This window comes from Globicephala melas, chromosome 1, assembly GCF_963455315.2.
Source record: "Globicephala melas chromosome 1, mGloMel1.2, whole genome shotgun sequence".
Taxonomy (NCBI): Eukaryota; Metazoa; Chordata; class Mammalia; order Artiodactyla; family Delphinidae; genus Globicephala; species Globicephala melas.
The window spans coordinates 178,916,303-178,941,156 of record NC_083314.1 but is presented as its reverse complement, the minus strand read 5'-3'; the positions used below and the strand labels follow the sequence as shown (position 1 = coordinate 178,941,156).

The 24,854-nt window shown below is 53.8% G+C and overlaps 1 protein-coding gene across 2 annotated transcripts in view; it reads left to right on the top strand.

Moving 5' to 3' along the window:
- The window catches only part of DRAXIN (dorsal inhibitory axon guidance protein), a 29,950-nt gene extending 12,785 nt beyond the window's left edge, over nucleotides 1-17,165 (top strand). The window contains exons 2-7 of one of the 2 annotated variants that reach the window (XM_060311105.1): nucleotides 755-1,188; nucleotides 3,568-3,758; nucleotides 5,084-5,195; nucleotides 5,614-5,703; nucleotides 7,466-7,555; nucleotides 12,417-17,165. In XM_060311105.1, coding sequence (XP_060167088.1) covers nucleotides 765-1,188; nucleotides 3,568-3,758; nucleotides 5,084-5,195; nucleotides 5,614-5,703; nucleotides 7,466-7,555; nucleotides 12,417-12,529 — 1,020 coding nt within the window. In that variant the 5' untranslated portion in view covers nucleotides 755-764 and the 3' untranslated portion in view covers nucleotides 12,530-17,165. Of the gene's footprint in view, nucleotides 1-754; nucleotides 1,216-3,567; nucleotides 3,759-5,083; nucleotides 5,196-5,613; nucleotides 5,704-7,465; nucleotides 7,556-12,416 lie in introns of both variants that reach the window. The other variant, XM_030865742.2, reaches the window with a different exon arrangement.
- Nucleotides 17,166-24,854: the final 7,689 nt, after the last annotated feature.

The following is a 24,854-nucleotide window of genomic DNA, read 5'->3' as shown; positions in this document are numbered from 1 at the left end:
AGCGCCTGCCTTGTCAGAACCTGCCTGGAGCTTGGAGGAAAAGAAAAGTCAAGGCCTGGGCTGTCCTGGGACAGCACGTGGGAGCTCAGAGCACAGGCCTAGCAGTTGCATAAATGCCACGTACTCCGTGTGACAGCCTCTCTGAGCCTTTATTTCCACTTCAGAAAAGAATAGGCGTTACTTCAGAGACTCGGTGAAAGGACCAAGGGATAGAAATTCACACCAAGCGCTGAACACGATTCTTGCTTACAGCACGTGCTCACGTGCTATTATTCCATCTGTTTGAATGTAGGCTTTGAGGCAAGTCTCTGGGACTGTCGGCCTATTTCTGAGCTTGGAGGGACTCAGCTCATTCCGGGGAACATAGCCAAAGGCAGAGGTTTGTAGAGAAAGAGGAATCTAGACTGATCTGGAACCTGGGCACTTCTTCAACTATTGGAACCAGGGCTTCTCAGCTTCAGCGCTGGGGTCTCTCTGGGCCAGTGATTCCCTGTCACGGGGGAGTCCTGAGCATTGTAGGGTGTTTAGCCGCATCCCTGGCCTCCACCCAGTAAAATCAGTGGTGCTGCCTAGCTTTGACCACCAAAAATGTCTCCAGATGTTGCCAAATGTCACCTGGAGGGGTGAGGGGGCCAAGTCCCCCTCCATCCCTGTTGAGGAACACTAGGCTATAATAGTGGGGGTGAGGGGACTGGGGAACCGGGCCGTGCAGGAGGAGGAGGGCTGCCCCCTTAGAGTCCTGCTTTTCTTGCAGGGAAACGCCCATGGCTGGGCCCACCACCCACGTTGCCCCCATGCTGTTCCTCGCCCTCCTCCTGCTACTGGAGCTGAGCCTGGCAGTCTCCCTGGGACCCGGAAGCTCTGCTCGGAACCTCCCGGAGAATCACATCGACCTCCCGGGCCCAGCACTGTGGACGCCCCAGACCAGCCACCACCGCCGGCAGGGCCTGGGCAAGAAGGAGCGTGACCCAGGCACACCTGGCCGGGCCCAGGATGGGGCTGTGGTTGCCACCACCAGGCAGGCCTCCAGGCTGCCAGGGGCAGGGGGGCTGCTGCCTGGGCAGAGTCCTGCAGGCCTGCTGCAGGACAAGGATCTGCTCCTGGGGCTGACACTGCCCTACCCCGAGAAGCAGAGCCGGTCTCCAGGGTCAGAGAGGGTGAAGAAACGAGGCAGGGAGCACAAGAGACGTAAGGAGAGGTTGAAACTGCACAGAGGTAGCTGCAGGTCTTCGAGGGGGTGGGGCCCTGCAACGAAAGGGGGAGGGGGAGTGGGGGAGAGGGATCAGATCCAAAGGGCCAAGGGGACTTCAGGGACAGGACAGGGAGGCGGGGGAGGGGGGAAAGTGGGGGGCGGCGGTGTCAATGGTGTGAGGTCCCTGGGAGGACATCCAGGGTCCCCAAAGGGGACAGGTAGTGGACCCCCAGAGGAAGGGAGGGGTCTCACTGAAGTCAGAGGGATCTGGTAAGAAGTGGACGCTGGGAAAGGCCTGGGCGTAGAGCATGGGAGGAAGAGAAGGACATGTGGCCATAGGAGCTCAGTCTTATCAGTAGATCGTCCTCCTAAATCAGGAAGTTCTACCTCGTATCTGACCTAAATCCATCCTACTGTAAGTCCTGAATAGAGATGGGACAGTTCGGTGCCCTCCAAGCACATCACTTAATCAACTCCGAGGCACAGAGCAGAGGCCGAGAGCTTAGACTCTGAAGCCAGATCTGCCCCAGGTCTGATTCTGGCTCCACTACCTACTGGCAAGTCATCTTTCTGTGCCTCAGTTTCTGCAAAGTGAGTGTCATGGCCCCTTCTGCCCTCAGGGTAGATTCAGAGCCGGCTTGCTATCTGAAGCACCCAGAATGGTGTCTGGCACGTGGCAGGGGCAATGGGCAGTTGTTGTTACTAGTTAATTCTCAGTTTTCTCTCAGTGCTGAGTCGCGTCCTCCGACCTGGACACGGCTGACCAAGGAGAGCGGTCACGTCCTTATTTCTCCTGCCTCTGCTCTGTTTGTTTGATGGGGTTTCTTCCTCGTCTTTCTGACCTTCCTTTAAGTTCCCTCCACGTTCCCAAATCCCCTGTGAGCCGAACCACCCACTGGTCCCAGCCTCCCCAGGACAAACGTGTCCCAGCAGCCCCACCCAGCAGGTTCCTCCCCAGTCTCCCCTGGCCAGAGCCCAGGCAGGCAACCTCGGCTTCCAAGTCTCTACGTGTGACATGACTGCCTCTAGGGGCAGACCGAGTGCCACAGGCATGGATGGGGGCGGGGGGCTTTGCAGGAGGGGGGTGGTGGCTCTCCTGCAAACAGCTGGGACTTGCTTCCCTTCCAGGCCCGCTGAGACCCCCCAGGTGGACAGAACACAGGGGAGTTTGCCCAGCTTAGACTCTCAGCCTCCCGCCCCTGGGGATCACGTGTCAGGTGGGGTGGGGGCAGTGACAGCCTTGACAGCAAGCAAGCAGGCATACACGGGGCGTGGACTCAGCCCAGCCCAGCTCCAGCCCCAGCTCCCGTGGACCAGCCGGGCGCTCCCACGAGAGTGGGTGAGTGGAGGTCTGGAGTCCAGGCCCAGGCCTGCTGACCAGCTGTAAGGTCTCAGCCTGATGGGGCCTCCGTTTCCTTCTGTAAAATGAATAGAGCAGATTCAGTGGTCCCCAAGTCCCCTTCCTACTCTCTGGGGTTCATCTCTGGATGGTGGGGAGGCCCCAACTGACCCAACCAACCTTAAAGTCAGATCTTGCCTGAGAAAAAGAGGCAAGGATGAGCATGGGGCCTCTAGCTTTTCTCGAAGCCCCCTGGTTCCCGACCACCCCCCAACCCTGCACACTCTCCCCCCTCACACTCATCCGACCCCATCCTGCCCACATATCTTGGAAGGCAGCTTCAGTGGTTAAAAGTATTGGTTTTGCAACAAATGGACCTGGGTTCGAATTCAGACTTTGATACTCACTAGCTGTGTGCTCTCAGGCAAGTTGCCTAACTTCTCTGTGCTTCAGTTTCCTTCCCTGTAGATGAGGCTGAAAGAGTACCTCCCTGCCAGAGCTCCTGCAAAGGTTAGGTGAAATAGTGCTTGTAAAGCAGGACCCAGCGTACAACATGGTCCCAGCACACACAGCATGTACTCAATAAAACGGTCATTATCACCACGTAGGGAGCTCTCACCTCCCAGCCTTCTCAAAGGCCTCTGCCTCCCTGCAATGCCTCTCGGCCTCATCTCCTACTCAAACTTACTCTCCTCCAGGAAGGCTTCCATGGTTAATCCTACTAAGTTCCATTCGTTGCACTTACACTGCTGGCTGCAACTTGCTGGAATATTGCTTTAGAGCAAGAATCCTGGGCCATCTCCCCAGCAACACTGCAAATTCATCCAAGACTTTCCCCCCTCGTCCTGCCCCCAGATTCCTGCTTCCACCCCCGCAGGAGGGTGGGCAGCAGCGATGTCGGCTGAGCCAATAGCTTGTCATATGGTTCCTGCCGCCCCCCTGTTCGCAGCAGGAAATGTGGGTCCAGCTGTGGGCCGATACGGGGTGGTGGGTGGCAAGCAGATACAGTTGCTGTGTTTCCTGCTCCTTGTCTCAGGCCGAGCCTTGGTCAGAGGTCCCAGCTCCCTGATGAAGAAGGTGGAGCTGTCAGAAGACCAGGCCCCAGATGCCGCGATGGAGGAATCCTCCACCAGCCTGGCCCCCACCATACTCTACCTCACCACCTTTAAGGCAGCACCTGCCACAGAAGAGTCCCTGATCCTGCCCGTCACATCCCTGTGGCCCCAGGTAAGGGGCCCGGGGCGGCCTCGGAGATGGAAGGGTCCTTGAGATGATGTCATGCAAAGCCCTCTTAGTACATTTAGGGAGACTGAGGCACAGTGGCAGGAAGGAGCTGGTCCAGGCCGGCGGGGCTGGATGGAATCCAGGTCTCCCGATGCCCGTCCAGCCCAGCTCAGGCCAGTGGGCCCACTGGCCAGGGAGGGCTGCCACTGTCCAGGCAGTGGTCCTGGGGGCTCACTCTAGGGAATGCCAAGGAAGCAAGTGTCGGCTCAGCACACTGGTCTCTGCATCTGGAAGGGCAGGGCCTTTGGGGAAGAATTTCATACATGCTGAAAAGTACAGAGAATGATAATCTTTAAAACCATGTCCCCATGATCCAGAATTAACAAGCTTTAGTTAACACTTTGACCCATCTGCTTCAGACCTTTAAAAAGGATATATGGAAGGGACTTCCCTGGAGGTCCAGTGGTTAAGACTCCGCGCTTCCACTGCAGGGGGTGTGGGTTCGATCCCCGGTCGGGGAACTAAGGTCCCACATGCCGCGTGGCACAGACAAAGAAAACAAGAACAGAAACAAAAAGATACACAGAGAGGGAGCAGGCCAGCAAACGTGGCAAATACACCGACCATTGGTGAGTCTAGAGGGAGGGTACTTGTTGCAATTAACGTGAGGTGCATCACTGCACCTCTTCTGGGGCTTTGGAATTTGTTTCAAAATAAAATCATTAAAAATGATCAAAAATAAATATATGTGTAGAAGAAATAAAACTTTTTTTTAGCAGTAGATCTTTCTTATTCTCTTTCTGGGTCTTACACCCCCCTGAGATTCTGATAAGACTATGGGCCATTTCCGACGAATTCATGGTTACCCGTGCTGTCGCAGGGCCCCTGAGGCCCATGTGTTGAGAACCCAGCCCTTGAAGGTGGGTTCACATCCTACTGTGGCCAGGGCTGTGAGTGGAACTGAGCCACGGCCGTGGCCTCAACAGTGCCACAGAGAGCTGATGCCGTCTGCAGGGGAGAGAAGGGGCAGGGGAACACGCAGCTGGGCTTCCTCCTGAGCGGACACAGCTGCCTCCCCCCGCCTCCCCCAGAGGGCCTGGTGGACCACTTGCCCGACTACATCAGCTGCCTGTAGGCACCGTCCCACACTGGGGGTGGCTGCTCTGGGCGGCCCTCTCGATGCCCCCGGGCTGGGATTGCAGGCTGTCCAGCACAGGGTGAGCTGGCCTCTGAGGAGCCCCTCCTTTGCTCTCTGGTCCTGGGGCCCCACGTTTCTTCTTTCACCTGTTGGGCTCTTCAAGCTCCCTCCGCTCTACCCTCTTCTGCAGGCTCATCCCAGGCCCGACGGGGAGGTGATGCCCACACTGGACATGGCCTTGTTTGACTGGACCGATTATGAAGACTTAAAGCCTGAGGTCTGGCCGTCTACGAAGAAGAAAGGTATGTCTACCCACCCCGCCACCCCCTTGCTGGGCTCCCTCCCCTCTCCCACCATCCATTGGGGTAGGGGCCTCGGTGACCCCAGCCTGACCTACATATGTCCAAGGTGGGATAGGGGGCCTGGAGTCTATAATGGCGCGGACAGCTGAAATGGACTTGGTGCTCTCAAGTGCTCATCGCACGGCAAACGCTTTCCACGTAGCTACTCACTTAACCTTAAAAAAAAAAAAAATGTTAGGTCTGTTCTGCTGTTGATCCCACTTTAGAGAAGAGAAAACTGAGGCAGAGAGAGGTATTGTGTCTTATCCAAGCCACACTGTGGGAGTGGCGGTGTGAGCGCTCTCACCCTGGTGTTCTGTGCTTAATCTCTCTGCCCTGCTGGGCCTCAGCCTCTGACCACAGATCCTGTTTTCCCCAGAGAAACACCGGGGCAAACTCTCCAGTGATGGGAATGAAACATCACCGGCTGAAGGGGAGCCCTGCGACCATCACCAGGACTGCCTGCCAGGTACCGAACCAGCATCGTGTTCAAGGCACTAGGCCAGGCGCTGGGGGAACCTGCGTAGGGATGGGGGCGGGTGTTCCCAGACACATGAGCAGGACTCTTTAGGGATGGTAAATAATAACAACCACAGCTCCCACTTTACTGAGAGTTGCTGTCATACTTTGTTCTATTTAATCCTCACAGCAACCCAGAGAAAGAGACCCTATCATTCCCCATTTTCAGGCAAGGAAATTGAGGCTCAGAGAGGCTAAGTGTTTCAGCCGAGGTCACACAGCTAGGAAGTGGCTCAAACCTGAGTCTGCCTGGTTCTGAACCGCTGCCCCACGCTGCCTTAAATCAATGATGACCCTTCTCTCGACTTCTCTCTCCTAACGTCTTTTTGGGCTTAATTCTGTCCTTGTCCCATCATGACACTGCTGGGCTTCTCGGGATACTTTGATGACATCCTGACCTGTCCAGCAGCTGAGCCCATTAAGACAGTCTGAAAACAGAGGCCTGGAGTTTTGTTTGTTTGTTTGTTTTGTGGTACGCGGGCCTCTCACTGTTGTGGCCTCTCCCGTTGCGGAGCACAGGCTCCGGACGCGCAGGCTCAGCGGCCATGGCTCGCTGGCTCAGCCACTCCGCGGCATGTGAGATCTTCCCGGACCGGGGCACGAACACTTGTCCCCTGCATCGGCAGGCGGACTCTCAACCACTGCACCACCAGGGAAGCCCTAAGGCCTGGGGTTTTGATTGATGGTCTAAACTGCTGGCCCTTGATTGGGTCAGTCGGAACTTCTGAGAAGACGATAGCAAGGGGGAGTTAGAAGGGCAGGAGGTTTCTGGGGGTGGGGGGTAGGGTAAGGCCTGTGAACGATAAAAGTGGAACGAAGGAGGAATGGACAGGAGACTGTGATGCAGTCGCCTGCCAGCCCAGCGGGGAGCTCCAGAGCAAAGATTCCCTGTTAGAAGAGGTCCCTGCTGGGCAGGTAGCCGGGCCCTGGCACCCCCGCTGAGCCAGTGACTGCCTGGGCCGTTCTGCTCCGGAACAGTGTGACATTGGCTCAGGAGGCTCCTGCAGGTGTTAACAGCTGGAGGCTGGCAGCTAACTGCTCTCCTGGCCGATGGATGGCAAGTGCCTTCCGGAGGGACATCTGAGTTGCACACCTCCACGATGCTCGTTAATTCAGTGACCAGAATATTCTACAAAACAGCAACCCAACAAGCCATTTGGCATCGGATAAGCCAGACTGCCAGCTCCCTGAAAGGCTGTTTTCTTTCCAAACCATTGTTGTCACCCTGAGCAGAAAGAAAAGGCTCAAGTTTGGGCCAACTGAACAGTGGCTCTGAGAGTTGGCTCCATGGTGGGCGAGGCCGTGCCTAGGGCCTGCCTCTCGGGGGCTTCTGTTTCCCCATCTGTCCAAAGAGGACGTTGGCTCCATGATCACTGAGGCCCCTCCCAGCTCCATGCTAACTTCACACCTGACAGCCCCCAGCCGTTCCACCGGGGGGGGGGGGAGGGAATCCCACAGCGCCCTCGCTCCTCCCATGATCAATCAATTGCCCATCTGGGGCGTCTGGGGTCTCTGCCGCCCACCCCCAGGGGCCTCGGCCGTGACATTCGTCAGTGGTTCCAGCTGGGAGCCTTGCGCACCAGATGGTCCATCCTGCCCGGGATGGCCCCACCATGGAGATGATGTATCTCTTGTCCAGTGGGAGCGTGTGCAGGGCACAGGGAGGGTCCACTCGGCGTGGCTGACCGCGTGTGCTTTTGCTGTGTGGGCAGGGACCTGCTGCGACCTCCGGGAGCACCTCTGCACGCCCCACAACCGAGGCCTGAACAACAAATGCTTTGACGACTGCATGTGTGTGGAAGGTGAGCCCGACATCGGGGGCTCCCTCGGTGCGGAGACCTCGCAACCTCCCTTTCTCCTCCAAGCTGGGGTGGGCGGAGAAGGGGGTGGGAGAACCCCTCGGGGGGCTGAAGACACGAGCAGGGGCAGCTTTGCTCGGCGCCCACAATCTGTGAACTCATTTAGTCTCGATTCCTGGCATCGTTGGTCAAATTTGCTTTTCTCACCTCTTGAAATACAAGCTGGCATGATCTCCCATGATCTGGAGGCGGGAGAGGGGAGGAGAGAGGAGCGTATCTTTTAAAATAAGATCAAACCTGAGAAGCCTGGTGTTTTCATACCGGAATTCTATCCCAGGGGAGACATTCCAAGCGTGATAACAAGGGGTGGGGGGTGGATTTCCCAGCACTGTCCCAGGGAAGGATGCACTTGCCCAGCTGGCTCCCTCTTTAACTCCTCGGAGCTCCCACGTGGAGCGGTATGTGCCCTCCTGCCCAGGTGGGCCCAGGTGTACCCGGCTCTGTGCTAAGCCCTTTACCCATTATCTCCGTAATCCTCCCAACCATCCCAGGAAGGGAGCTATTGTTCTCCCCATTTTACCCAAGAGCAAACTGAGGCACAGAAAGGTTAAGCCACTTGCCCAAACCTACATAGCTAGAAAAGTGGGAGAACATTTTAAATTTTGTATTCTGAAAAATTTCAAACATATATTAAAGTCGTCAGGATAGTATAATGAACTCCCATTTCCCGTCACCCAGCTTCAGTAATGCTCCCTCATGGCCAATCTGTGCTGTCTCCCCTCCCATCTGATTCCCCCGTTGCAATAGGATTTTTTAAATCTTTTTTTTGGCCACGCTGCGCAGCATGTGGGATCTTACCCCGACCAGGGATCAAACCTGCGCCCCCTGCAGTGGGAACGCAGAGTCTTAACCACTGGACCGCCAGGGACGTCCCTGCAATAGGATTTTGAAGCCACTCCTGGAAGTGTAGCTATTTCATCTGTGAATATTTCAGTATACACATCTAAGAGATAAGTGCTCTTTTAAAAACAAAATACCAAAAATGCGCAATAATTACTCAGTGTCATCCCACATCCAGGGCTCACATTTTCCTGAGTGAAGGGATTTGGTCTCAGTCCCTCTGTTGACCATTCTGAGATACATGCCCAATTTTTTCTCACATTAGCCTCAAAAATTATCTGCTGTGAGAGCGATAAAGCTGCTTAGGTCCAATTATTCATTCATCCAGTCTGTCAAGAAATATTTATTGAGTGCCTACTATGTGTTGGGCTCTGATGAGGACATTGGGGATTCAGCAGCAAAGAGAGCCAGCAAGTTCTGCGCCCATGGATTCCATTCTAGTGAGATGAACGACAATAAGCAAATAAGTAGACAAGATGTCTTTAGAAAGGGATAGGGGCTGTGAAGAAAATAATCCAGACTGGCCTGGTGAGCAGTCTGGGAGGTGTTTTAGAAAGGGTGGGCAGGAGCGGACTGCAGAACCAGCCACCTGAAAATGAGGGGTGGGGGGAGGGAGAGAGAGTCCCAGGCAAGCGGCAGAGCAAAGCCAAGGGCCTCGGGCAGGAATGAGGCTGGCATGTTTGAGGGCGCCTGGCACACAGTAGCCAACGGGGAAGGTGGCAGAAGGGGAAGTAGGAGAAGCTGGCGGGGAGGATCGTGCAGGACTTTGAGTTATAATGGGAAGGTGTCGGCAGGTTTTAAGCAGGGGAGTGACCTGGTCTGACTTACGAGTGTAACAGCTCACTCTGGCCGCAGTACTGTTGGGGGCAGGAGTGGAGACACAGAGGACCAGCTGGGAGGTGAGGGGATGGAGGAAGGCAGGGGTGGAGATGCCGGGGAGCTGCCTTCTGTTACCCGTGTGCAGGGCTGGCGGCCCATTTCGCAGAGGAGGAGACTGAGGTGCAGAATGGCCCGGAGGTCCAGGAAGCCCGGAATAGCGCCAGGGCCTCCAGGTCCATCCTGCCCACGTGAGGGGGACGTGGCCCGACTGAGTTCACACACCCAGCTGGTGCCCAGCCCCTCTGCCCAGGAAGGCGTCCTTCCTTCCTCCCCAGGGCCTCAGGTAGGAGGGGGTCGCTTTTCAGGCATCCAAAAGATATGTGTGCAGGCAAAAGCCCATCTCTCGTTTCCCGCGGTCTCTCCCACCCCAGTCGGTCCCACCAAAATTCTTGCTTCCTCCGTGGAGACTCAGGCTCCAGAAAAAAAAAAAATTGAGTAGAAATGACAGCTCATTAAAGATGGTCCAGGAAGAGGCTGTCAGGAACCCTCTGAGGACCAAGAGTCCTGAGGGCTTCTGAGAAATCCCAGAATGGTGAACTCAGGTTCCAGGGATGAAGTCCAGCAGTCTAGGCCAGCCTGGATTCCGGAGGGTTCCAGAAGGGCTTCTGTGGCTACCGACCACTCCTGCTTATAATCCACTGCCCCCCTCCTAAGTGTATTTTGTGTGGCCACAGGTCTGAAAGCTGCGATCCAGGTGTCAATTCTAGACCCCAAAGCACAAACTTCACAGCAACTCCTTTATTCTCTTGACAGTGACGTAAGCAGATCTTAAGCAGGTGATGTCCTCCTGTCTCCCTGTGGTCACTCCTAAACTGAAATGTAGGGATTGCTCAGGCCACACTGAGCAATCTCTTCCCCTAACCCTCCCACCCCCCTTCAGGAGGATGTGGCCTTCTGTGGCCTTAAATGAAAAACATGTCTACCCATGTATGTCAGGGGATGCCTGACATGTGGTTACGATAGAGCCACAGAACCCCTCCCACTGGTGGGCCAGGAGGGCCACGACTACTTTAATTGGGGTGGTCAGGGAGGGTCCCTTTGAGACCTGAAGGCTGTGAAGGAGCCAGCTATGCCAAGAACTTCAGGAAGGCATTTCTGGCTGTGAGAACAGCAAGTGCAAAGGCCCTGGAGCCAAAAATGAATGGGTGTATGAGGAAAAGCAAGAAAACTGGGTGTGGCTGGAGTTAGAGAGTGAGGAGGGGAGTGGGAGGTGAAGAGAGCAGACAGGAGGCAGGTCCAGGTCCCAGAGGGTCTTATAAGCCAGGGTAGGAAGTTTGGATCTCCTTTTGAGTACAGTGGGGAGTCGTGGGAGGTTTTATAGGGGAGGGCAGAATCTGCATCCCTTTAACGAAAGGTTTTTAATGGACTATTTTTTTTTAACATCTTTATTGGGGTATAATTGCTTTACAATGGTGTGTTAGTTTCTGCTTTATAACAAAGTGAATCAGTTATACATGTGTTCCCATATGTTGGACTATTTTTTAAGAGCAGTTTTAGGTTTACAGAAAGATCGTGCAAAAAATGCAGAGTTCTCACATGCCCCCCCAAACAGCAGAGTTCTCACATGCCCCCCAAACAGCAGAGTTCTCACATGCCCCCCAAACAGCAGAGTTCTCACATGCCCCCAAACAGCAGAGTTCTCACATGCCCCCCCAAACAGCAGAGTTCTCACATGCTCCCCCAAACAGCAGAGTTCTCACATGCCCCCCCAAACAGCAGAGTTCTCACATGCCCCCCAAACAGCAGAGTTCTCACATGCCCCCCCAAACAGCAGAGTTCTCACATGCCCCCCCAAACAGCAGAGTTCTCACATGCCCCCCAAACAGCAGAGTTCTCACATGCCCCCCCAAACAGCAGAGTTCTCACATGCCCCCCCAAACAGCAGAGTTCTCACATGCCCCCCAAACAGCAGAGTTCTCACATGCCCCCCCAAACAGCAGAGTTCTCACATGCCCCCCCAAACAGCAGAGTTCTCACATGCCCCCCAAACAGCAGAGTTCTCACATGCCCCCCCAAACAGCAGAGTTCTCACATGCCCCCCCAAACAGCAGAGTTCTCACATGCCCCCCCAAACAGCAGAGTTCTCACATGCCCCCCCAAACAGCAGAGTTCTCACATGCCCCCCCAAACAGCAGAGTTCTCACATGCCCCCCCAAACAGCAGAGTTCTCACATGCCCCCCCAAACAGCAGAGTTCTCACATGCCCCCCCAAACAGCAGAGTTCTCACATGCCCCCCCAAACAGCAGAGTTCTCACATGCCCCCCAAACAGCAGAGTTCTCACATGCCCCCCAAACAGCAGAGTTCTCACATGCCCCCCCAAACAGCAGAGTTCTCACATGCCCCCCCAAACAGCAGAGTTCTCACATGCCCCCCAAACAGCAGAGTTCTCACATGCCCCCCAAACAGCAGAGTTCTCACATGCCCCCCCAAACAGCAGAGTTCTCACATGCCCCCCCAACAGCAGAGTTCTCACATGCCCCCCAAACAGCAGAGTTCTCACATGCCCCCCCAAACAGCAGAGTTCTCACATGCCCCCCAAACAGCAGAGTTCTCACATGCCCCCCCAAACAGCAGAGTTCTCACATGCCCCCCAAACGGCAGAGTTCTCACATGCCCCCCCAAACAGCAGAGTTCTCACATGCCCCCCCAAACAGCAGAGTTCTCACATGCCCCCCAAACACACAGTTTCCCCTATTATCCTACTCTAGTGTGGTGCACTTTTTACAACTGATGAACCAATAGTGATACATTATTCACTAAAGTCCATAATTTACATTAGGGGTTCACTCTTCGTGTTGCACATTCTATGCGTTTTGACAAATGTGCAGACATGTACCCCCCATTATAGTATCACACAGAATAGTTTCGTGGCCCTAAATATCCCCTGTGCTCCATCTGTTCACTCTTGCCTTCTCCATCTGTGATTCGCTTTTTTAAGCCCATTCAGGCTGCTCTGCGGGGGATGGGTTGGTTGTAGGACAGAAAAAAGAAGGGGGTGGTGGTGAGAGGATGCAGGGGGTTCCAGAGGGCGCGGAGGGGTCTGGCTGGTCACATCCCTGACCCCCTTGCCTCCCTTCACCCAGGGCTGCGCTGCTACGTCAAATTCCACCGGAACCGCAGGGTCACCCGGAGAAAGGGGCGCTGCGTGGAGCCCGAAACGGCCGACGGCGACCAGGGATCTTTCATCAACGTCTAGCGGGCCGCGTGAGGCGCCTCCCTACCGGCCAGGGGACTGAGCGCGGGAGGCTTGGAGAAGCCGGGCAGTTTGTTTATAACTCGCGGTGGCAGATCAACTGGGGAGGCAGATGACTGAGGCTGCAGGCTCAGACCCAGGACACTCAGCCCCAGGAGGGGAGCCCTGGGCGAACTGCCCCCGCCCAGGAGCCAAGCAGCAGCACACCTGCAGCCACCACCCGGCCAATGGGAGACCCACACCGCCAGCGCATCCCGGTGTCCGCGTTCTCCGCGATGGCAATGTCGAGAGCGCCCTCTAGCCTCCGACCGCAGCACTGCAATTGTTTCAAGTTTAAAAAGGAAGAGGTTTTCGAGCTGGGAAAGAATGGAAACTCCCTGGGAGACGAGTACGAAGCACCTCCTATGTACCAGGCACTGTGCTAAATGAAGGGCATACATTATCTCATTTGTCACATGGCCCTTTAAAGTAGGCATAATCACCATTTTACAGGGGAGGAAACTGAGGCAAGGTTTTATGACTTGTCCAGGGTCCCACATCAATTCTCCTCAAACCTTCACCTGTGTAAGAATCCCCAGGGATCTGGTTAAAATGCAGATTCCAATTCAGTCGATTCTGCATTTCTAACAAGCTTCAGGGCATGCCAATGCTGCTGGACCCAAGATCCCACTGAAAACACCAGGTCCTGAAGTGTCAGGGTGAATCTGGCATCTGAACCTGGGTCCGACCAGCTCCAAGGCCCACGTCTTTGCTCCTCCACAACTAAGGACGCATTTCAGGTTCTCCACGGCTTTCGGTGAGAGAGTCGTGTTCTCTAGTTGTTCCTTTCACTGTGGTGAAGGCTGGAATAACCGACTCTTCTCTTCTTTCCCTGGACAAAGGTATATCATTTAAAAAACAAGAGAAAATGTGCATTAAACACCTGCTTGCCTATAAGGCATGATTTGGGCAGATTGACCCCTGCCCTCTGGGAGCTGGTATTCTGAGACATGAAGTGTTTGGGGTAGACAGTAAAGCTGTCTCTTATTTCTATGGCCCCGCTCACCCCGTCCTGGGACATGCACTTTGGAGTTGCCTGAAAGCTGCCACCCCAGGGGGGTTCTTTGGCTTTTGTAGTTCATGTCCTTTGAGAATCTAATGCAAGCATGGACTCAAAAAGTATGCACATTGCCCGTGTGCACCCACTTTGCATACGTCTTAGTGGTTCCCAGGCCCCCCAGAGACCATCCCAGGACCCCCAGCCTACACTTCGGCAGCAGAGCCCACTGAGGAGTTGGGGCACCTCTCCTAACAGCTCCCCACAGGCCAGACTCACGATGCCTACCCCAAACACCTCTCTGAGCAGATGTGACTCTAGTGACCACCTCAGGAGAGCCACTTAAATCCCCCCACCTGGCATCTCACTCAGGACCTTCAGGTCCAGGGCAAAGACGGTTGCAAGCCTTCTCCATCCAGAGTCCTTGCTGGCCTGGACCCCAGCCGGGGGACCACGCCCACAAGATGCCAGGGCTGTTTACTCCACTGGGAAAATCAGTCGGGGGTCAAGGGTCCGGCACCAAGGAAAGCAGACAGATCTAGGAGAAACCAAATACACTGGCTCTTTTTGCCCTATTCAAGTTCGACGGGCATGGGAATCTTGGGGAGAAGGGGGACTGCAAGAGATCAAAGCCGGCTGTTTGTAAACTGAATCCACTGGCAGTTTTGTCTGTTCAAGACCAGACAAGGCCCACACTGTGTGCCTCACATGGAGTGGCAGATTCGAGATAGTGATAGAACCCTAGCAGGGGTGGCTGCAGGCGGGGAACCCAGAATTGCTTTTGTCTGGAGGGCAGCGGTTAGGCTAGCCCTGGGCCATCAACGATGGAAAACACCGATCAGGACAAAGCTGAAAGGCCCCACAGAACTACCACTGACTACCAAGGGAGCTCCATAGCTAGAAAGTCAAGGCCTATCTCTTTGCCCTAGCTACTTGCATTTTGCATTTGCAAAGGCAGGGTGGGTGGAATCCTCATAAATCCAGAGTCAGGGATCCCAGAGCCCCCTGTGTGTTTAACAGACCTCTCTACCAGGAAGTTCTTCCTTGGTCTATCTTAAATTTCTCTTGCTGGGACATAAGCCAATTTCTTCTAATCCAGGGTTCAACAAACTGTTACTGTAAAGGGCCAGATAAATATTTTAGGCTGTGTTCCGATGAAATGGTTTATGGACACAGAATTTCATGTAATTGTTACTTGTCACAGACCCATTCTTCTTCTTTTGATTTTCTAAAATGCAAAAACCTCTCAACTTGCAGACTACACAAAAACAGGCCGTGGGTTGGATTTGGCCCCCGGGCCACAGTTAGCAGATCGCTGCTCTAATCTGCTGGTCTCAACCTGGGCTGCACATTAGAACAGTCTGGGGAACTTGCAAATGTACCAACGCCCGAGCCCACCTGCGAAGATGCTGGTTTAATCGGTCTGGGTTGTCTCTGGGCTTCGTGCGTTTGCAAAGCGTCCAGGTGACTCTGATGTACACTGGGCCCGAGACCCTTCCCTCGCCCTGCTGACTGCTCAGGTACAGCTGCCGACAAACGGCCTACTACACCGCTCGCCACCTCGGTGACCTTAGGAAACTTAGTTAAGATCTCTGTGCCTTGATTTCTTTATCTGTAAAATAGGGATAATAAATCTTCCTTCATAGGGGTGCTGTGAGATGTAAACACAAAATCCTGGTAACATGCTTAGAACAGTGTCCAGCACGTAATAAGCCCTCAGTGTTAGCTAATTTATTTTTTAGGATGATTTTAGTAGGTGTTCTGTTTTTTGAGATAATCCGTCACATACTCAGAGATCACCATTCAGGCTCCTTTCCCAAGGCGTGTCCCCTGGAACACGGGGGCCGTGAGATGCTCCATTAGGAGAGAGGGGATGGGGTTCTGGGTCAAAGAGGTTTGGAAAACTGCTCTGGACTCAGCCCGAGGCAGCATGTACAGATTCTGGCCACTGAGGCAGAGCTGCAGGTGTCACTGGCTTTGCAATAACAACAAGATCGGAGCTTTCTAAAAATACCCACCCCACCCCCCACCCCCCACCCCGGGGCCGGGCAGAGCCGAGCAGGAGGCCAAGTGGAAACCAATAGCTGCAGGGACGGTCACCTGTGACCCCTGCATTCCTCCTGCGGGAGTCTTCCAGCCACTCCCCAGAGATACCCACCGTTCCCATGAGGCTGCCTTTCTGGGATTTGTCTGCCAATGCCAAGAGGGGCTCCTGAGCCTGCTGGGAATGAGTGAAGGGTCAGAGGACGTGAGAGCCACGCCACGTGGGAACGTGACAGCTTTACCTGCCCCTTGTGGAGTCACGGAGCCACGAGTCACCTCCCAAAGCCACGATCCCTTCCACCACTGAGAAGCAGCAAGTGGATGCTTACTGGAAGCCATATGCAACGCATCCAATAAAATCTGATGTCAAGATGGTGGGCATCAGCTCCCTGGAAGGGGATCCGCTTTGCAGCTGGAGAGACAGTGAACATATATGCAACCTGCAAGGAACATGTTTATAAGACAACAGAACAGCAGGGAAAAAATACGTGCTGGAAGAGACGGCGGGAAGGGGCAGGAAGATCAAACCATTTAGGCTACTCATGGGGGGTTTCATGGGCTTGAAAGGTGCACCATGACCTTTGAGATGACCTTCACTCCTATGGGAGACAACAGGGTGTGTGCTGGGGAGGGGTGACAGGATTTGCCAATCTGAAGAGCCAGGGGCTTCCATTGCAGGGAGTGTATTTTCTGAATCCTAAGTCTGATGGAGGATAAGCAGCCTCTTCTGGAAGCAAGAGGCTTTCTGGTCCCTCCATCCTTTTTTGTTGTTGTTGCTGTTGCTGGGGCAAGGACTAATGACTTTAATTGAGAAGCCAGCAAACGAGAAGATGGTGAGTGCGTGCCCCAAAGAACCATCTTGCCAGAGTTAGAATTCAGGCTCCTTTTATATGAAAAGGGGAGCGAGTAAAGTCAAACACTTCCTGGTTCCTATCAGCCTCCAGAAGGGATGTGTTAATTTCTTCCTCCCTGCAGTCATTCACAGATGGGCCTGGTCAGAATGTTTCTTGTGAGCTAAACAAAGGTATTTTAGCTTAATCCACATTATCTGGGAAGCAGGGTTCCCAGAGATGGGCCATTGTGTACAATTTGAGTTTATAGGCAACATCCCTTCAGTGATTAACTTGTAATAGGATACAAAAGGCTCTTTCCTATTACAATTCCCCACTGTCAATGTCCATTCCACATTCTTGTGGGAAAAGGAACGAAGACCTGGGAGCTTGGCAGAAATGTCCCGCCGGGACCTGCTGAACCACAAGTTCTCCAGGCCGTGCTTGTGCACAATAAAGATTCAGAGACATTGGCCGAGGATGCAGAGGGGGAGACAGGACTGTCAGACGGTCACGGACATTTGGATGATTTGGGGGGTTTGCATTCAGGTGTGAGTTGGCAAATATGAGATCCAGTTTGCCTAGTTAGTAACCAGCAATGACCACCTCGCAGGCTCTGAGGCCCTGTCTCCCGCGCTGGAACTGGCCTTTACTTTTAGAGGAAATGAATTGAAGCACCTGGGCCTGGGGCCTCAGTCATTGGGTTTTCTGACTCTTGGGAACTTCCCTGGGTGGGGGGGGGCTGTCGTTCCTCTTTAAGGTGTTGGGGCAGCAGGGGAGGGGGGAGGTGCTATGCCCTTGTAGTCCTGTGATGGCGTGTTGCATGCGCTCTCTTGAGCTGTAAATAAAGAGATGATGATTAATAAGCTGCCGTGTCGTCTCTCTCTGCCCCTCCAGAGATGTGCAGGCAGGGAGCACCGTCAGGGTGTTTGGAGGGGACTCTGAGCCTGGCATTTCTCCAGCTACTTACTCATTCACTCCACACCTTGGATTGAGCATTCGCTCAGGGCTGAGCAGTAAACAGGCAGACAGGGTCTCTGCCCTCACCTGGACTGCATCATGGTCCTTTAACCAGACCTCCTGGGTGGGAGTTTCATATTTTTCTCTCCCATTTTAGAGTTGGGGCAGCTAAGGTCCCAAAGAGATTCCAAGGCTGGCCACATACAAGGCTGGCAGGCTCATTCCAGGCAGACTGCAGAGACAAGCAGATGCCAGCTTGGGCAGACCGCAGAAGAACAAAGCACCACCGCCTGAGGCCAGGCCTGGGCAGGCTCAGATGCCGTCTTGGGAAAGGGTGTGAACTGGCGACGCGCAGCCTGGCTTAGCACCAGGGAAGACGTCCCTTATCTCCAGCCAGCAGCTCCGGGCAGCACCACCCAGCTCTGCAGACCAGACCCCCCTAAGCCTATCTGATCAGAGCAAGGCTATGTCATGGCTCTCAGCAGCTCTGCATCCTAAAGCCAAGGTAGGGTCCAGACTCTCCTGGGGGCCAGGGTAACCAAGGTGTGGGAAGCCCTTAAAGGCCTAGTGTACCTGTGGGGATCTCCATGCCCAGGCACCACTGAGGGACTGGCTCCTACAGCCGGGACAGGGAAACCCCCCTAATCCAGGGTTTCCTATAACACGGGCCTGGGGTACCAGCATCAGGCTCCTCTGGGGAGCAGACCCAGGTTTCTGAGCCTACCCGGGCCTCTGACTCAGAATCTCCAGAGGCGGGCTTGGGAACCTGCATGATTGATAACCACCCCCTCATCCCCCAGGTCTGAGCACTACGGCACCAAACCTTCCTGAGAACTCACTTTCCTCCCTGCTTAGGCCCCAGGCAGCTGGCAAACCTCCCACTGGGGATGGGTCTCAGGAATCAAGCCCAGAAGGTCCCCCTTCATATAGGCATCGCAAGTCGCACCCTCTCTGTCCCAATTGCTCAACCTGGCCGTTGTAGTGCAAAAGCCCCCATAGACAACACGGAAATAGATGAGCACAAATGAATGAGCACGGTTGTATTCCAACCAAACTTTATTTACACCAAAGGGCAGCGGCCTGGATCTGCCATCGGTCTGTAGTTTGCCAACCCCTAGTCTATACTGCTGATCCCGGGGTCAGTGGTTGCAGAAAGCACGCTGGGCTTCTAAAAACCCCTTCTGTCGTGGGATGTCAACTCAAACCCATTTCTGCTAACGAGAGTCAGAGCAGTCTGAAGTGAAAAGTCAAGACCTGTTGAACCCGAGGCGACAGTCACTTTGATGCTTTTCCTGGCAGCGTGGGTGCTGCCCCTCAGGGGATCAGGTGGCTGGATTGGGGGTGTCTCAGAGTTCTCCAGAGAAACAGAACAAATAGAATATTTATATTTATGTATCTTCTTTTAAAAATTTATTTATTTTTGGCTGCACTGGGTCTTCGTTGCCGCTCGCAGGCTTTCTCTAGTTGCGGCGATGGGGAGTTACTCTTCGTTGCAGTGTGCGGGCTTCTCATTGCTGTGGTTTCTCTTGCTGCCGAGCACGGGCTCTAGGCGCACAGGCTCAGTAGTTGTGGCGCACGGACTTAGTTGCTCTGTGGCATGTGGGATCTTCCTGGAACCAGGGCTCGAACCTGTGTCCCCTGCATTGGCAGGTGGATCCTTAACCACTGCGCCACCAGGGAAGTCCCAATATATTTATGTATCTTTATGTGTCTATGTATTTATCTCTTCTTTATATATGTATTTGTATAGATATATTTTAAGGAATTGGCTCATGCTATTGTAGGGCCAGCAAGTCTGAAATCTGCAGGGCCAGCCAGCAGGCCAGAAGCTCAGGCAGAGGTTGATGTTGCACACTTGAGGTCACATTTCTTTCTTTTTTTTTTTTGGTACGCGGGCCTCTCACCGTTGTGGCCTCTCCCGCTGCGGAGCACAGGCTCCGGATGCGCAGGTTCAGCGGCCATGGCTCACGGGCCCAGCCGCTCCGCGGCATGTGGGATCTTCCCGGACCGGGGCACGAACCCGTGTCCCCTGCATCGGCAGGCGGACTCCCAACCACTGCGCCACCAGGGAAGCCCCAAGGTCACATTTCTTGTTCCCTAAGACCGCAGTTTTTGCTCTGATGGCGTTCACCTGATTGGGTGAGGCCCACCCACATTCTGGCACGTCCATCTCCTTTACTTGAAGTCAACTGCTTGTCGATGTTGACCACATCTGCAAAATGCCTTCACGGCAGCACCCAGATCAGTGTGTGATTAAATCCTTGGGTACGACAGCCTGGCCAAGTTGACAGAGAAAACTCACCATCACAGGAAGGCTCCTGGTGCTGGGCTCCCCAGCTCCAGATCTGGATCACAACACCTGGGTGTGTGGTAGCATTGTCTGTGGGGTGTCACGAAGCACTGGGCTTCCACAGTCTGTTTGCTAGCCTCAGCCTCAGGTGGCAGCAGCGGCCACCATCTGTCACGTATGTGGGCATGGGTGCTTTGCTGTGCCCGGAGGAGTGTCTGGACGTGAAGTTCTGGTCGGGATGCATAGGGCGGGGTAGGGTGGTGTGAGTGGACCCATGTAAGCAAGTGGCTAACAGAGGCGCCCCTTCCATTCATCACACCCCTCACAATGGTTTATCCCAAAACCCACCTGTTTGTGCCACTGGACCAGCCTCAGGACACCCGGGCTCCTTCCACACTGGTGACTGGTCAGAGCAGCAGGGCAGGTTAGTCAGTTCTGCACATTGTGGTCCCGAACTGTCCCGCTGTGTTCCCAGCCTTGACCTTGTGTCAGCGCCCAGCACAGAGTGAAATCCAGGGTTAGAGAGGAAATGCATTCATCCAAAGAAAACCCCGACCTCTGTTTATTGAGCTGAGTCCCCTGCATGGGGCACCCATCCTCTGGTGTAGCCAGAAATTGTTAGAGCCCATTCTGCAGAGGAGGAAAACTAAGGCACTAAGAAACAAAGGCCACTTGTCCAAAGTGACACAGTTACTTAGTGGCAGTGCCAGGGACCCTGCCCGAGCCTCTGTGAGTCTGAAACCTGATTATGTTCACCAACCCCACGTTCCTCTCAAAGGCCAGCAGTTCACTGAGCACCTACTGGGAGTGGGTCACCGATCCTCACCCCTGCCCCCAACCACACCACTCCGCCCATCACAGGACTGTGCAGCTCACCCAGGACCATCAAGGCTGCTGTCAGGGCCATCTGGCGGGGTGGGCAGGAGCTTTGCCGGCAGGTCCCAGCCCTGGGCTGCCTGAGCCGAAGGTCACGCACTCACCTTCAGGCCGCCTCCTGGGGGACTCTTCAGAGAGGAAAGAGTTCGGGATTCCTCCCAGGGGCTTTCCAACTGGTGGAACCATGGAGGCACCCTGCCCAGCCCCACCACGGCGTCCTCATTCTTCTCTTATCTCTCCTGCCTGCCGCAGAGACTGAAGGCCATCGGCGGTGAGCCAGCGGCGGGCAGCGGGTGAAAGCAAACACCAAGATAAACCCCACTGCAGACAGGTATCTTGGGGGCCGCAGGCCTCAGCAGCCATAACTGGCCTTGTCTGGGCTTCTGAGCGATCATTAAGGCGCGGCCGGAGCCCTCAGATGCCTCCTTTGGAATTCCAACCTACCCATGTGGAGAGATGCGAGGCCCGACAGAGGAGAGGAGGCAGCAGCCTGAACTCCGGACAGAACCGGGACAGAGGGACAGAACCGGGACAGAGGGACAGAACCGGGACAGGCAGGCGGAGGCGAGAGGCAGTCAACACACATTTAGTGACGGCCTGGGAGCTCACTCGTGCGTGTGCGCGCGCACACACACACATGCATACACACGGTGACATGAGAGCATTGCTGGATTGGGAGTTTGGGATCCGCAGATGCAAATCCCTATATACAGGATGGATGAACAAGAAGCTCCTGCTGCAGAGCACAGGCAACTATACTCAGCATGCTGTGATAAACCATAATAGAAAAGAACATGGAAAAGAATGTGTATATATATGTATAATTGAACATATAATTGAATCACTTTGCTGTACAGCAGAAATTAACACAACATTGTAAATCAACTATACTTCAATAAAAATACAGAGGATTGCTGGAGTATGGATGAAGAAAATGCCACAGGACAGAGAATTAGAGTGCAGCGGGGGGGCTGGCTTTGTCCTTGGCAACATCCACTTCTATCGCTTTCTTTCTGGCTGGTGTCTAACATGACCACTGTTTCCTGGGACACGGCAGGGCACAGGCAATTTCCTTTCTGCCTTTTCCACGCTCACCAAGGGGTCCACAGGGCATTCCGATGGGTTCTCTGATGGCTGACTTGAGCACACCGGCCTCTGGAGGGACAGGGTAATATCATTAAGTGTTCGGTGAGGCCGTCCCAGGATGGGGCTCACCCAGCAGTGATTTTCATAGGACCCTGATGAGGCGGCAAAGCAACAGGAACATTAGGAATTATTGGCTGTGTTTTAAGGCTCAAGGAGGAGTATTTGAGGAGCCTGACTGTGGCCTATAAAAGTCAGCGGTGGACGCTGCCATCAGTTCCAATTCTGTGCCGGCGGGACAAGTATTTCAGAATCAGCCCCCCCCCCCCGCTTTTGACCAGTCACACAAACAAATGCCTCTCTGGAGAGGGGGCTCTCACACCTCCCAGCAATGTCCAAGCTCCTCCAGAAAACCCAGGAAGAGGAAAGGAGCAGAATCGCCCACCCTAACGCCCCCCCGGGCATGTGCTTCCGCAGGATCACATCCCTTGCCTGGCTCCGAGTGAATGATGTGTGGACACGGCCGATCTTACTGACAAGTCATAATGATCTCCGATACTTTCAGAATTTTGGCATCAACCAGAGAACGGGCTGCAGGATCTGAGAGCCTAAGAGAGATGCCCCGACACTAACCCTACAGGGTTCCACTCGGTTCCTTCACTTCTGCTCCTCCTTTCCTGCTGTCTTTGCTCAGAAAGAGAAAAGATCACATCCTCAGATACAAGGAACAACCCTGACCAACAACACCCGGGCTTTCCCCCATCCTGCCAGACCTTAGGCCAGGAAACACAGAGCCAGTGTGTCTGGGTCAAGCCAAGAAGCACTGGAGGCAAGGTCTCCAGATCGAATCCCGATCCAGCATGAATCCTGGTGGCACCCAGGGTCCACGGCTCTGCCTTCTAGGCCCCTCTCTGATGAGCTTCCTATGGAGGGCCTGCTCTCTCACAGGTGCCTGTGACTTTCAGACGGTGTTTGGGTTATTTTCTCTGCTCTGTTTCTTCCAGTTTGATGTACCCACTCAGGGAAGGAAGTGGCCGGATCACATCAGAATTGTTGGGTGTCTAGTACACTGTGGACCAAAGGACAGTTGGAAATCATTTCAAAGCCTTTTCATATTCAGTGCCTCCTTTGTGCCTCACACTGCCTGGGGACTGACTATCACTGTCCCCATTTTCTAGATGCAGAAAAAAATTCAGAGAGATTAAGCAACTAACCCAAGGTCACATAGATACAGAGTGGCAGTGCTGAGGGGGTCAAGGTTGGGAAGGCGGCAGCATGCTGAAACACTGAGGTCCATCTCCCAGGCTTTGCTCATAGGAAAGGGCTATGGGCGTCTCCTCCCCATCCAAGGGGCCTTTCTCTGCTGCTCCAATTCAGCAGGCGTTTATCAGGGGCCAGGAGATCCCGAGAGACCCTGGAAGATGCTGTGGTTTTTTCATAGTAGCAGGGCAGCTATTTGCTCACTGAGCATTTACAAAGTGCCAGGAGCTGTGCCAGGCATGCTGTGTAAACTATCTCACAGGATCCCCACCATCACCCTGAGCTTTAAGATCACTCTGCTAGGAGGAGGCGAGGCAGAGCAGGGATCCAAATAATATCTTTATCTGAAGGACACAAGCAACTATGGGGAAGAAACGGCAGTGGTTGCTTCATCGGCCATTTGCATAACCAACAACACTGACTGAGTGGCTTCCAGGGCAGAACCTGGACTATATCAGTGGCACCCTGAGGACAAGCGGAGAGTTGGGTGGCAGGTCTTCCCTGGTGCCCGTGATGGGAGGAAGTGGTGCACACTTACTGGTTCAGCTGGTGTATTCCCTGAGCTCCTGCTATGCACCAGGCGAGTGTCAAGGTTGCAAGCCCCTCCTCGGGCTTGCAGTCTAGATGGGGGGACAGACAATAAACAAGGTGACAAGTAAACTGATAGGGCAACACCGTCACGGATTGATAAGTGCTACGAAGAAAAAATAGGACGGCACCACGGCCTTGGAAAACGGTTTGACGATTTCTTAAAAATTTAAGTATACACGTGCCGTGTGGTCCAGCCATTCCATTCCTAGATATTCACCCAAGTAGGTGTTCAATAACTATTCCCTTAATGACTGAATGAATAAATGAATGAATCTATTCTGCATGTCAGTTTTTTGTTTTGTTTTCAATTATGGTAAAAAAAAAAGTACATAACATAAAATTTACCATCCCAACCATTTTAAAGTGTACAGTTCAGTAATGTCAAGTACATTCACATTGTTGTGTGATGTCATTTTCTTTGCTGAAGGTATGAAGATAAAACTCGGCTGAGACAGACAGGATTGGTGAGGGACATGAAAAATTTAAACTTGACTTCCAGAAGTGTACTCCTTAAAAATATGACCCCAAAGCCTTGTGGGATGTGCCTTGTGGGGGTCCCCTTGTCTTTCCACAGTCAGGATACATCATGGCAGGAACTCTGGCTTTAAGAACAGTTTCACTTTCCTTTTTCCCTGTGGGCTCCCTCCCCACCCCTGCTGGGTCTGCTCGCACTCTGCCCCACCCCCGTCCCGGAGTGCCTCTGGCCCCAGCTGGTCGGGGTGAATGCAGGGTCACTGTGTGAGCTGCAGGGACATTCCACAGGCCCAGCCTTGTGCTTCATCTGGCTCCAATCTGTCTTCCCCTCCTTGCCTTGCTTCATCCTTTGCATCTCAGCCTGGGCTGTATTTTCCTGTGATGTGGGCTGTGGAGCTGAGTGGCTGAATGTCACAGCCGTGGAACCAGACCTCCTTGGTCCCCAGCCCAGTTTCATACCAACTAGTGATGTGCCTTTGGGCAAGCGTCTTAACTCCTCTTAGCCTCGGTCATCTTACTGTAAATCAGGAGGAGAATGGCACCCACGCCACAGCCGTCGTGAACATTTATCATGAGCACTCTTCACACTGTCTGCCACAAAACAGTACTTACTAAATGTCAGCGCTAATCCCAGGAGTTGGTTTGCATTTTCTCCTTACGAGGTGATCACGGTTTTGTTACACACCTGCAGGTCTGGATTAAACATCTCCAGGATCTGGGGTGGATGGGGAACATCTCTTAGAAGGAAATAATATGATAATAATGTGATAATACCCATCAGTTATTGAGGAATTCCTCTTTTCTAGGTACTATGCCGGTAGCAATAATTAATGATAATTAACTAATAATGAACAACAAAATAGAAGCAAATCCTGATTGAGTGCT